Below are 11,509 nucleotides of genomic sequence, written 5' to 3' on the forward strand. Positions count from 1 at the left end.
TGTCTGAGCAGGGCTTTAACCCTGTAATCTTTACCTTAAAAGCGGTCAAATTAAGAAACCATTCCACATTCGCATATTGAATGGCTCTCTGAATGGGAGCACTAAATTACCTGGAAAGCAATACGCCACAACATGCTCTCCCATGCCCGTGAACCACAGCTGCACTTGTGCCTATACCACAGTTTGGATGCTGACTCTGTTTCTGGTGCCCGTTGTGAGGTACGTAGGGAGGGTGTGTGTGCCTGTCTGAGATGGTCCATTATGTCACCGGTGCCCCAAGAATAGTTCCAGTGTGTCCTGTGAGGCAGTGAGGCGAGTGTGACGTTCAAAAACTTAACTGTTGTTGGGCCAAACCCAGGAGAAAACAGGGGCCTTACTGTTTCCCCATGTCAGGCACACCCCGCTACACACACACACACACACACACACACACACACACACACACACACACACACACACACACACACACACACACACACGTATGTGTATGCATGGACTACAGATGCATATAGGACCAAACACACATGGAAACATTTAAGCGTTTTCCTCTGCCACTGTTGCCCCCAGAATAAGCACTAGAAGCAGATCTGAACCAGTGAGGCCAGTGATCCCCATTAGAGACAGGCTGTGACGCAGTGTTTTGGTAATGAGAGGTAGTGGGTTTCAGATGTTTTTTTTTCCTCAGCCCTGTGTTGTAAAAGGTAAAGACAGGAATGTGAAAATAACAGTAGGTACAGCTTGATGTCAAGGACTTGTTTTCAACATATATTGTCATAAACAACTATTGGCTATTTTCTGATGTTTCGGTCAAATTTAGAACCAACTTGTTAATTGATTTTGAGAAACAAGTTGGTTTTTGCAGCTCAACTAACAAGATAACAGTATTGATGGACATAAGTAGTGTGCTTTTGGTTGATGATTAATTTGAAGTTTCTGTTTTTATAGACCAGTGTTATTGTTTAAGCTGACCTGAACTGTGTGTTTTAGTGTCTCGGATACAGTGACTTGAGCTTCAAGGTTATATGAAATCATTTAACGGCATAATACAATTTTTTCTGATCTCTTAGTAAAGTTTTTTTTTTTACTGATATTGGTTAATTTAAAAAAAAAAAATCAATAGCCCAGTTATAATTTGTACACATTTAAGTTTTAACACTATAACAAGCATTGGCCTACTGCTACGCCTTCTATTAAAATGTGCAGTCAAAAATGTTTAAAGACACATTTTATTTAATTTCACTGAAGTGTACAAGTTAAAAAAAAAAGTGAATATTTCAAGCTATTATGTTTTTTTTTTAATCGCACGAAAACCTGCACAACATACAGTACCATGACTGAGGTTACCCTATTCTTAACTTAAAGGGACAGCAACAATTAGACATTTTTCATGACCAAAATAAAATGCATGGTAGTATTTGTTCATGTTTTCAATCAATCTTAACAAAAAATGTAACTTTTGTTCGGGTGTGCTGTTAGAAAATGTGCTTTCTTTTAACTTGTTTGGGTAGCCTAGTATTTACATTAACAGGGCACCATAAAAAAACACATTTCACTCAATGTAGCTTTAACATCATATTGTATTCAGTGAAGAGCAGATACAGACATTAGTTTATATAATAACGAGGTGAAAGGAGATAATTTACAGCAAAATAACATAGCTTTGTAATTATGTACAAGTGATACCTTTCCCGTAAAAAAACAACGTCAATCAATCAAACATCTTGATTAATTGTTAACCACCCTGCGATGAGGCGTAAATCCCTCTTTCCTTGTAACTCTGCTCCCACACAGACCTGCCTCCTCACCGCGCAGGCGCAAGCGCTCGTCCGCGTGTGACGCTGTGACGCGTGACGCTGTTTAAAACGCTCTTCCCACGAGCCGTCTGAATCACTCACCTCACACAGACACCAAGGGAGAGGAGAGCATGATCCAGTCCATACTTAAACTCTCTCTGACTGCTGGTAGCGTCTCACTGAAACCACACATATTCTTTACAGACACATCTATGTTTGTGACGTCACTTTACCGCCGGAGCTGGTTTGTGTGAACAGACGTCCACCTGAACCTTTCAAATATCACCAAACGAGGACATAGTTTGCATGAAACTGTGGCCAGGTAAGACCAATTTCAGGACATTTACAAAAGTGAAATTGAATAACATGCCTTTTTAATCATTGTGAGCTTTTGTAACATGTTTTACCTGCTGTTTCATGTTCAGCTTTTTTTGACTGTGTGGAAGTTGTTTCTCCCTAAGAAGCGTGGAGTCGATACATGACCGAACCTCAATCTAAAAACTAACACTTTTTAAATTGTCTCGTTTTTTTCCCATAGAATGAAGACTACACAACCCACTTTTTAATATCAACTGATTAATTTAGCATCAAATTCAATAATAACAGAAATAAAACAATACACATGTTGGCCATTACTGTGGAAGCGATTAGTGATCAGAATTCAAATGATAAAGCTAATTTGAAAATTCAAAGGCATTAACAGAAATTCTTTTTAACTTTCAGAATATGGGTGTTACTGTATTTTCATTTTAAAATGAGCTTTTTCATTTTAGTTATGATACAGATTTAGCGGGGCATTTAAAAAAAAAATGATAAAGCAAATGTCATTTTCTTCCTCATTTTAATTTAGTCAAAGAATGTGCATTTTTCAAGTTGAAAACTAAAATTCAAATTGGATAAATTAATCATCATTTTATTTTTGAGTCAAATAATACACTCATATTCTGAAAATTAAAAAGCATTTCTGTTAATACATTTGAATTTTCAAATGAGCTTTATCATTTGAATTCTGATCACTAATCGCTTCCGTACATTACTCCATTCATTGTTGAACGAGATGAGCCACGTCCCTTTTGTGATCATCGAAATAAGTTCCACAATGAAGATGAAAGCTTTTTGACAAACCTTTTTAGTATCTTTGTAACACTCTTAATCATATTTGCTAATAAGTGTTCAAGGTTAGTAGAAGCAGAAATGTTCTGTGGACTCCCAAAGGAAAGTCAGTGATGCAGGGTTTGGACTTCTTTGCTCATGTCAGAAAACTGAAGGGTTCTTTGTTCAGCTCACAAGACGTGACTGTATTTATGATGCACTTGAGACCTTCCATATCTGCAAATATGGATTATAGTTGTTTGAGTTTTTAGCTTGGCCCAGTGCCCACTGACAGGGAGATCCAGTTTATTTTGTACAGGCCATTTGTTATCATAACTGTGTTGCCACCTGTGCACCAGTTTCCAAGTACACCTAGCATCTCCTGCAGGACTTGTTTGGAACCCACACACGTGTCGTCGTGCGTGTCCGTGCCCTGGATTCAGCTCTTGGGTTGACTTGCATCCCCTTCTGTGATGTGACACACTCGCAGAAGCATGCTATTGTTTTGTGGGAGAAATATTTAGCAGGGAATGCAAAGCTGTTTCCTGCACAAGGGGGGGGGGGGTCGTCTAACAATGGCTCCCACCTTCCGAAAGGGCCAGTTGGTACTCTGTGCAGCTCACTTCTGAAGATGGAGCTAGGATGTTAAAAGAATGGTCAAAAAAAAAAAAAAAAACAAGAGAAAGGGAGGAAAAATAACATTGAACACAATGGAGAACAGGCGGCTGTGTGGGTTTGTAGGATGGGAGACAATTGGGGGGGGGGGGGGGGGGCAGATGTGGTTGCATAAGAGTTGAGTTACCAAGGTCACGGTTTCCTTTCAAGTCCTGAAGGGCTAACCGTAAGATGTTGAAAGAAAGGCTATGCACGTGTGATTGCTTTTGTATTACAGTGAACTCTCACTTATTCTGGCCTTTTTGTTTGTGTGTGTGTGTGTGTGTGTGTGTGTGTGTGTGTGTGTCAGGAGTCTGTTTTAAGGGCAAAGTCAACCTGACTGTAAATATTTAATGGGCAGTGTCTGCGGTGAATGACTACTCCTGAACCAATGCGTCACATTTGTAACCGATCCTGTTAGGTGGCCTTTTGCTTTTCCGTGCTGTTGGACAAATTGTGCAGACGGCGTGTTGTTTTTTCTCTTGAGTTTTAAAATCATTACATTGCAACAAATGAAGAGGCTTCAAATCCTCAGTAGAAAAAGGATCAGTTATTTAACTCCGGACAAAGCCGAGGGTCTGCTAACCTCTGTCTCTCTATCCAGATAAAAGCCGTGGATGCAACTGCGCTCCATTCATAGAAGAAATGTGGAAGGGTGTCAGAGGCTCTGAAGAGGTCCAGCTGACCACCGGCTCTGCTAACATCTCCCCAAAGCCCAGCCCGACGCGCACCATGTCCCTCAGCACCTTCCACCTCATGCAAACCCTCAAGAACTCGCCTGCCGCGCTGCGTCGCCGCTTCCGCCGCGACCGCACGGAGTCTCTGTCGCACGGGGACCCTCTCTTCAAGGTGCACTACCTGGGCACGGAGAAAATCTTCTCCCTGGACCGAGAGCAGGCGCAGTACGCCATCCGCCACCTGCTCGACGGCATCGCCAACGGGAAGAAGCTGAACAAGGATCACGCCCTGGTGGTGCGGCCGAGGTACGTGGAGGTGAAGGAGCTGAGCACGGGCCGGCAGCTGACCAAGACGTACCTGCAGGACATCGCGTACTGCGCCGCAGACGCCAGCCGGCCCAACGTCTTCCTGTACATCTGCAAACATCAGGGTCAGCAGCTGCAGTGCCGGGTGTTCTGGTGCAGCCGGGCGGAGCGGGCGCGGGACATGACGGCTTGCCTGGCACACTCGTTCCAGCGGGCGCTGAGCGACTGGCAGCAGGACGGATCGAGCACGCTGCAGCCGGGAGAAGTGACGGCGAAGCTGCTGGAGGAGTCGTCCAACTCTCCTGCGAACAACAAGAGTTCCACACTACCTGCCAGCCTGGGGAAAGGTGAGAGCACGGCACTGCTTCACGAGGGCAGAGAGGCAATGACGTTTAGTTTCTGCAGTCATTACCAATAACTCTTACCAAACTACACCTAAAAAAAACCTGAAGGTACAGCTCCGTTGTTTTTAAATATGCAATATTTAAGGCAGCTTGAACACACTGAATCCTTTGAAGTCCAGGTACAGCACCCTGCTAGCCGAGGCTAATGACTTTCTTTCTTCATTGTTTTAAGTCAGAATTAGTTTGATATAAAATTTACTGCAAATCCACATTACAAATATTCACGCCCTGTTATTAACATAAGTACTGATTTTCAAATGATTTGTAGTTCTGAGAAATGCTAGAAAAGCAGTTAAGCATATCATTTAAGCTAGCTTGAATTAGCTTGAATGTCAGATTGGAAATAGTTCTTTCAAATGAGATCCTTTTTTCTCTTGAAAGAACACATTGCAGTGTCAAAATGTAATTTCTAAACTGATGTGAGAGTTTCCAGATTGTGTCTAGGCTGGATTAACTAGCCAAAAATATCGAAGCACTTTTTAATTTATTTAAGATATAAGACTTGTTAAATTAACTTCAGCGCAGCGTAGGTCAAGTTTTCTAGACTGTTTCCCCCTCCCCCCCAATTAAATATTTTAATGGCAAAATGTATTTTAACGTGTTAAAATCTCAGACTCTGGTTTAGGAAGAATTTTATTCAAATAAGCAAATTTTATCCAAGTTGTTTTGTCAAAATAAGATAAAGCAAGAACGTTAAATAACAAAGAGTAAGGTCTGTTACCTGCTTCTTTTTGTAAAGTGTCTTGATAACATTTGTTGTGAATTGGCGCTATACAAATAAAGATTGATTGAACATTCAGTAAAATGAATAAAGAGCTGATGTAGTAAATGAGAAGCCTTACCAGGACACTTTGGAGTCCAGTATTTAAAGACTACTGTTGGAGTTGTGTTAGCTGCTGTTGTGCTCACATCACTGTCTCTTTCTTTTCACTCCTCAGTTCGCTGGAGAAAGAGAGGCTCCGTGTCTCGCAGCCCCCTCCGGGCCATCAGCAGGCGAGGCTCTTCCTCTGACAGCTGGAGCTGAACCGCAGCTTTAACCCTTTTGAACATGGGGGACTACTTTAACCTGACGACTACCTGAAGGACTGCAGCACTGACCAGAGGGAGGGAATGTTACGACACAGAGGGAATGACAAAGGGGATTAAACCAGGAGGTGGTGAAGAGTCCATATTTGGACATGTGAGGACTCCGCTTGTGATGGGACGATGTCATAATCAGCGAGCGTGTGGCCTTGAAGGTTTTTGATGCATCAAAGTTCTCTTGACTTTTGCAAGAGTGGCGTCGATTGTGGCACAAAATACTGCTGACAGCTGCTATACGTGAGGACTTGTAACCGGCTGCAGGCCATTTGAGGAGTGGACTGATTAATTTCCTTTGCTCTGTTTTGGCTGCTGGAAATACAGTTGATGATAAAACTGACATCTTTGAGCTGTTTCTAAACTGTTCGATAGATTGACAACCAAAAACTGGAAAAAAAAAAAGACGAGAGTCTTGATTTTTTTTTTTAAAGACTGACTTTTATTTAATCAATGTTTGTGACAGGTTCCTCTATTTTATTTCTAAGCCTGTGGCACTAGCAAGCATCATTCCCTTGTATGTTTTTAATGTAGGTTGTGAGAGTTTTGGCCAAGAATACGTAGATGACAAGCCACAGACGAGTGAAAGTTAAACTGGTCTGTAAAGCAAATTAATGCAGTTAATATTTTCTGGGCACTTTGTTATTTCCCAACTGTTAAATGTGACACATGAACACAAAATGCGAAAAATCTCAAGCAACGCCTTCAGAATTAAAATCCTCCTCACACGCACCAGAGCAACATCCTGCAATAAGGGACAGATTCTGACTGTCCCTTTTTGAAATGAATTATTTGCATTTATGTGGAGAAAAGCACACCCGGCCATGACTTGCAGGGTTTGTTTGTGTCCGAACACTGGGCACGCTGTGTTCCTCATGTGGAGCCTCTGTGTGGAATGCGCGGCCATGCACCTGCATTCCAATAGAGGGGAAATTTGAGTCGCAAGATCTTCTCTAAAAAAGACACAAATTCTTCTCCATGCTCGGCTATGACTCTGAATATTGAGCAGCAAAGTCAATCGGTGCTTGTAGCTCTGCACCCTTCACTCGGGCACGTAATAAAAGCTATAAAAGGTGCCCTAACTGCTTCAGTTAAAGTCGAATATGTGCAAGGTTGCATAACAAGCTCTCCTGATGGCACACTCTGTCTTAAGGTTTACAAATGAGAGCGTTGAAGATTAGTTGTGCGCCCTGAGGCTTAAATTGCTAACCAAAACGTAGCTAGGAAAGTCACTTTTTTTTTTATTTTGTTTGTGCCAGGAAGGTGTTTTTGACTGATGTGCCAATTGTTATCTGCACATTTTAACATTTTAAACTCTAAATGTATTTTTATTACAACTACAAACGGCACAGCTCCTTTCTCAAAACGGGGCCCTAAAGTGCCTGCTTAAAGCGTATTTTATAAATGTGCTGTTTTATGTCATTGTACATATTTAATTAAATATGTATTTTATGGAGTATTAAAACTTTTTATACAACGTTTCATGTGTCTTAACATTTTCTCTCACACAGCTGCGTTGTTTACGTTACACGTTTTGAAAAGGCCTCCGCTTGTTGCAGCTTTGACCCTGATGAATGATTCTGTTTACAGATTTGTTGAATGTTATATTTGGCCAGAGGAAAACAGAATCCCTGTCTGTTTGGGAGCGGGAGGGCAGAATTGAAGGATTCGGGGGTGGCAGGGCAGGAGACATTCAGAGAGGTCCTGGGACGCTTAATCTCAGTCATGTGATTGGTTTCCCAGGGTTATTTCTCTGCTGTTTTTCGCATTTTCAAACACTCAAATACATGTGACTACCACTCGTACTGTAGGAATGATGCAGATGCAGCTCTTAACGGAAAGTGCAGCCTTGGGAAAATCGGCTTGTAGAGTCGGTAGGAGGAGAGCGGATGTTCTTACAGGTTGTTAAGCTATCTTTGGGAAACTAAATCACAGAAATCATTCAAACAAACAAAAATGCCTTAGACAGTCCTACCAACAGGTGAGAGATTGTAATTATTTTCTGTCTTTTTCCTTCTACGGTAAGTCAGTAAAAATGCACAGAATGTCTCCTCTTTCTTAATCTTTATTTACTCCTCTCCAGAAGAGTTCTGTGCTGTGGGGATACTGCCAGACGATCCCGTGCTCTCTCTGTGTCGCTGTAACTCCAACAGGGACTGGACATGAAGACGCCTCAGAGGCTTCACCTCCTCAGTTACTGAAAGAAGAAAACAAGACATTTATTACTTATACCTTTTTAAAATGTAACTAGAGCAGTGGGAAGGCCCCGTCTTCTATCATTTGTTATATAGCTGAACAGCACCACCTACTGGATTCACAAATACTTGAACATAAAATATGAAATCTCACCTTTGTCATAGTGCATCTCGTCCCGGTCCCCATACACCACATACATCTCCAGAAAATTCAGAAGAGCACCTGTGACCAGGAAGCGATCAGGAAGGGGAAGGTTTTTGATGTAACGCATGTCCAAGGCGAAGGGGTTGGAGGGAGAGGGTACGGTGCACAGACAGACTAGTTCACTGACCACATCCCAGACACGAATACCTTTTAGAAAAACAACAATAAAGACACAGATAAAAACACACAAAATTTATGAAATATTTGTAAAAAGTCGAGTACTGTAAGTTAGAGTTTTAATCATAAGCACCTGGAGCTTTTTTCCACAAGCCTAATCCACTTCTAACAGACTTTAAAGCCAAGCATCTGCATCTCGTTAAGCTCATGGAAAGTGGTGTAATTATTTAATCCGTGCAGTGAAACAATAACTTTCTCCTGTTTGGATTCCTCACATTGTTTCCGTACCTCGTGTCTGCCAGTCCCCGATGGACTTGAGTTTCATGGGTGTATCCTTTACCATCGAGTCAGTGCCTCCGATGTTGACAAGGCGCTCGTGGTTGGAGCGTATCCAGGCGTAGGGGCGGCCGTACTTGACGTAGCCAGCCAGTAAAAAGAGAGTGCAGTTCACCTCCTGATGTAGGGGTAAAGTCGAGGTTAAGGTTAGAGGCTTTCTGAAAATCTGACTCACTGTCTACAGGTTTTTCTTTCTCTGTTTGTTTTAAACTGTTGAAATTCTTACAGGCACTGCTATCTCTCTTTCACTCGGGGACGCTGGAAGGAGATGCTCCTCTCTGCTGAGTTCCCTGAGGACAAAAAAAAAAAGGTCAAATGATGCATTTCAGTGTCTAAAATCTGCATCAACAACAGACACATCAAAATGATGACAGTGACAAAAAAAAGGTCAAATGATGCATTTCAGTGTCTAAAATCTGCATCAACAACAGACACATCAACTCCTTGGAGTGAAAAGTGATGACAGCGATATAAAAATGAAAAAAATAAATAAAGCTGTCGTTCAATTTTGGATTTGAAAAAGTGGAGATGTAGAAATATGCTGCAGGCATCACCCCTGCGTGTGTGTCTGAGTTTTGCTGTGCGTGTGCAGGTGGGGGTCTCGAGGGCCAGCAGGCTCCCCAGGCAGGGGAGAGCTGCCCCGGCTGTCCAGGCTCGGCGAGCTGCTGCTGGGGGAGACGTTGCTGCTGTTGCAGCTGTTGGTGGAGGTGAAGGAGGAGGCTCGGGACACGGCAAAACCTGGGGAGCGCCAACCCTGCAGAAAGGGTGGAGGGGACAGTATCATCATCTAGTCACTCCGAGGAATTTGTAATAAACGCTAAATATGTTATCGCTAAGTAAGCGTACCAGATCCTCATTAACTACCGTCAGAAGCAACTCCTCCTTCCCTCTTAGCCAAGGCTGGAAGTATTTGAAGCCCTGCAACAGAAACAAAGATCATTTGCAAGAAACAGTAAACAATCACCACTTAAAATGTCCTTGAAGATTAATTCACTGACCTGCAACGATCCAAGCAGAGCCAGGTCACTGAGGAAGTGATGTAGCTTCCTCCTCTGCTCCCTCTCTCTTTTCTATTTGAAGAGAAACTATATTTATTTAAAATGCAAGATACAGCTAGCTAACACCATCAGTACCTTCCCCGTATCCTAGCAACACGAGAAACGCCCCCTCCCAGCATCCCTGTTCACAACAAAGGCATCGTTCATTTATATTACAAGATGCAAAATAGAGACAATGTAAAGCTACAGCATTATATCTCATGCATCTAAACAGATTGTTTCCAATCATGAATCAAAATATTGCAGCTGATTAAAAGAGCAAATGATGAAGGAGACAACTCACACTGCACATTTTGTCCCAAATTGCACACGTCTTCTTCCCTGGCAAACATGGCGTGTTATAAACTACAACATGCCGTCACAAATATAGCTAAACATTGTCCTATTTCTCACGTCGTCGTTATCTTGTAAACTGCTGCAGTGACACACACACACAGGACGAGGGTTTGTTGTTCTTCCTGGGTGTTGCCTTTCGCATGCTCACAGCCAGTCTGTTGCAGTGTGAAGTCGGTTTAGTAATGGGTATTTGAAACCCCCCCTAGCGGTCACGTTGGTGAACTACCATAAAGCTGCAATGTGACAGCAAAAACTATACTTTGAGGATATACATTAAAACACATAAAGATACAGATGTTAAATGTTTCAAGATTAAGCTTTAAGTAAACCACATGATTTTTTATTTTAGACCCACTCTTAGGCTCGCAGGCTACCAACGAGAGAAACTAAGACCAAGTCAGAATCAGCCCCTTAGCCATAAACATGAAGTGTTAGCATAGGTGTTGCAGTCATAGCCTTCCATCTTTTACTTTAATATTAATTCAACTACATCATTAAAACCAATAAATATAATATTAACTTATGTAGCCTACTAAGTGTTTTGTAAATCATAGCCTACCTTTAAAACTTTGAATATAATTTGGCACCGTATTTTAACCGGCTTTTGCTCAGCTAAGAACATTTGCCCATCTACAACTATCAAGTTGGAGGACTTCTTTTGTTCAGTGTTTTTGTTGTGAAGGTAGATATTATTATTTGTCACGTTGCTGTAAGTAAGCTTGTCAGGCAACATGTTTTTTTTGGGTCCAAACAAATATAAATGAAGGGTACATTTCTGAGGCTATCCTATTGTAGAAGGTTAAAAAGGGAATGAGACAATACTCAATATAAATCCAACAAACTATTTAAAAGTATATTTTTTTGTTTTAAGGTCTGTGTCTGCCTGAATGCACACAACATGTGTCCCCTGGTTTGTGTTACATATGGACCAATACTGGTTCTGATATTTTGTGCAATGGGGGCCTATTTAACCTATAACCTTTATCTGTTCACAAGGTATTTTGGGGGCCCAGGGCATGATTTCTTGCGAGCATTGTGAGAGCTACATGAGAGCAAGCTAGCAACCCTGGCTAAGCTAAATGTCTCTTTGCATTAGCCATTCATTAAGGATACATGCATGAAATGTGTATCAATCTTATATTTGTGCCAGATAAGAAAACTATTTTTATATTTTTTTCAGAAGTACATTACACATTTAAGCCGCAAATGCAAAGTTCATAGGAGCGTCCTCCCTTCTGTTAACAAAAACATTTAAAAAA

The 11,509-nt window shown here is 41.7% G+C and overlaps 3 protein-coding genes across 3 annotated transcripts in view; 1 reads left to right on the top strand and 2 right to left on the bottom strand.

Annotated features, from left to right (window-relative positions):
• The window catches only part of tm4sf5 (transmembrane 4 L six family member 5), a 394,180-nt gene that overhangs the window by 127,151 nt on the left and 255,520 nt on the right, over positions 1–11,509 (bottom strand). The gene's annotated exons all lie outside the window — the stretch shown is intronic.
• si:dkey-19b23.8 (uncharacterized) lies at positions 1,809–6,972 on the top strand. Its single transcript, XM_061031123.1, has 3 exons — positions 1,809–2,115; positions 4,144–4,869; positions 5,865–6,972. The coding sequence occupies exons 1-3, from the start codon at positions 2,100–2,102 to the stop codon at positions 5,948–5,950; spliced, it is 828 nt and encodes a 275-aa protein (XP_060887106.1). The 5' UTR covers positions 1,809–2,099; the 3' UTR covers positions 5,951–6,972.
• On the bottom strand, positions 6,779–10,443 carry si:dkey-19b23.7 (uncharacterized). The gene is made up of 8 exons (XM_061031995.1): positions 10,198–10,443; positions 9,855–9,926; positions 9,703–9,774; positions 9,411–9,610; positions 9,083–9,146; positions 8,809–8,974; positions 8,353–8,550; positions 6,779–8,200 (listed from the first exon to the last, which is right to left on the bottom strand). Exons 1-8 carry the CDS (start codon positions 10,204–10,206, stop codon positions 8,073–8,075), a joined length of 909 nt encoding a protein of 302 aa, XP_060887978.1. The 5' UTR covers positions 10,207–10,443; the 3' UTR covers positions 6,779–8,072.

This window comes from Labrus mixtus, chromosome 23 (assembly GCF_963584025.1).
Source record: "Labrus mixtus chromosome 23, fLabMix1.1, whole genome shotgun sequence".
Classification (NCBI taxonomy): domain Eukaryota; kingdom Metazoa; phylum Chordata; class Actinopteri; order Labriformes; family Labridae; genus Labrus; species Labrus mixtus.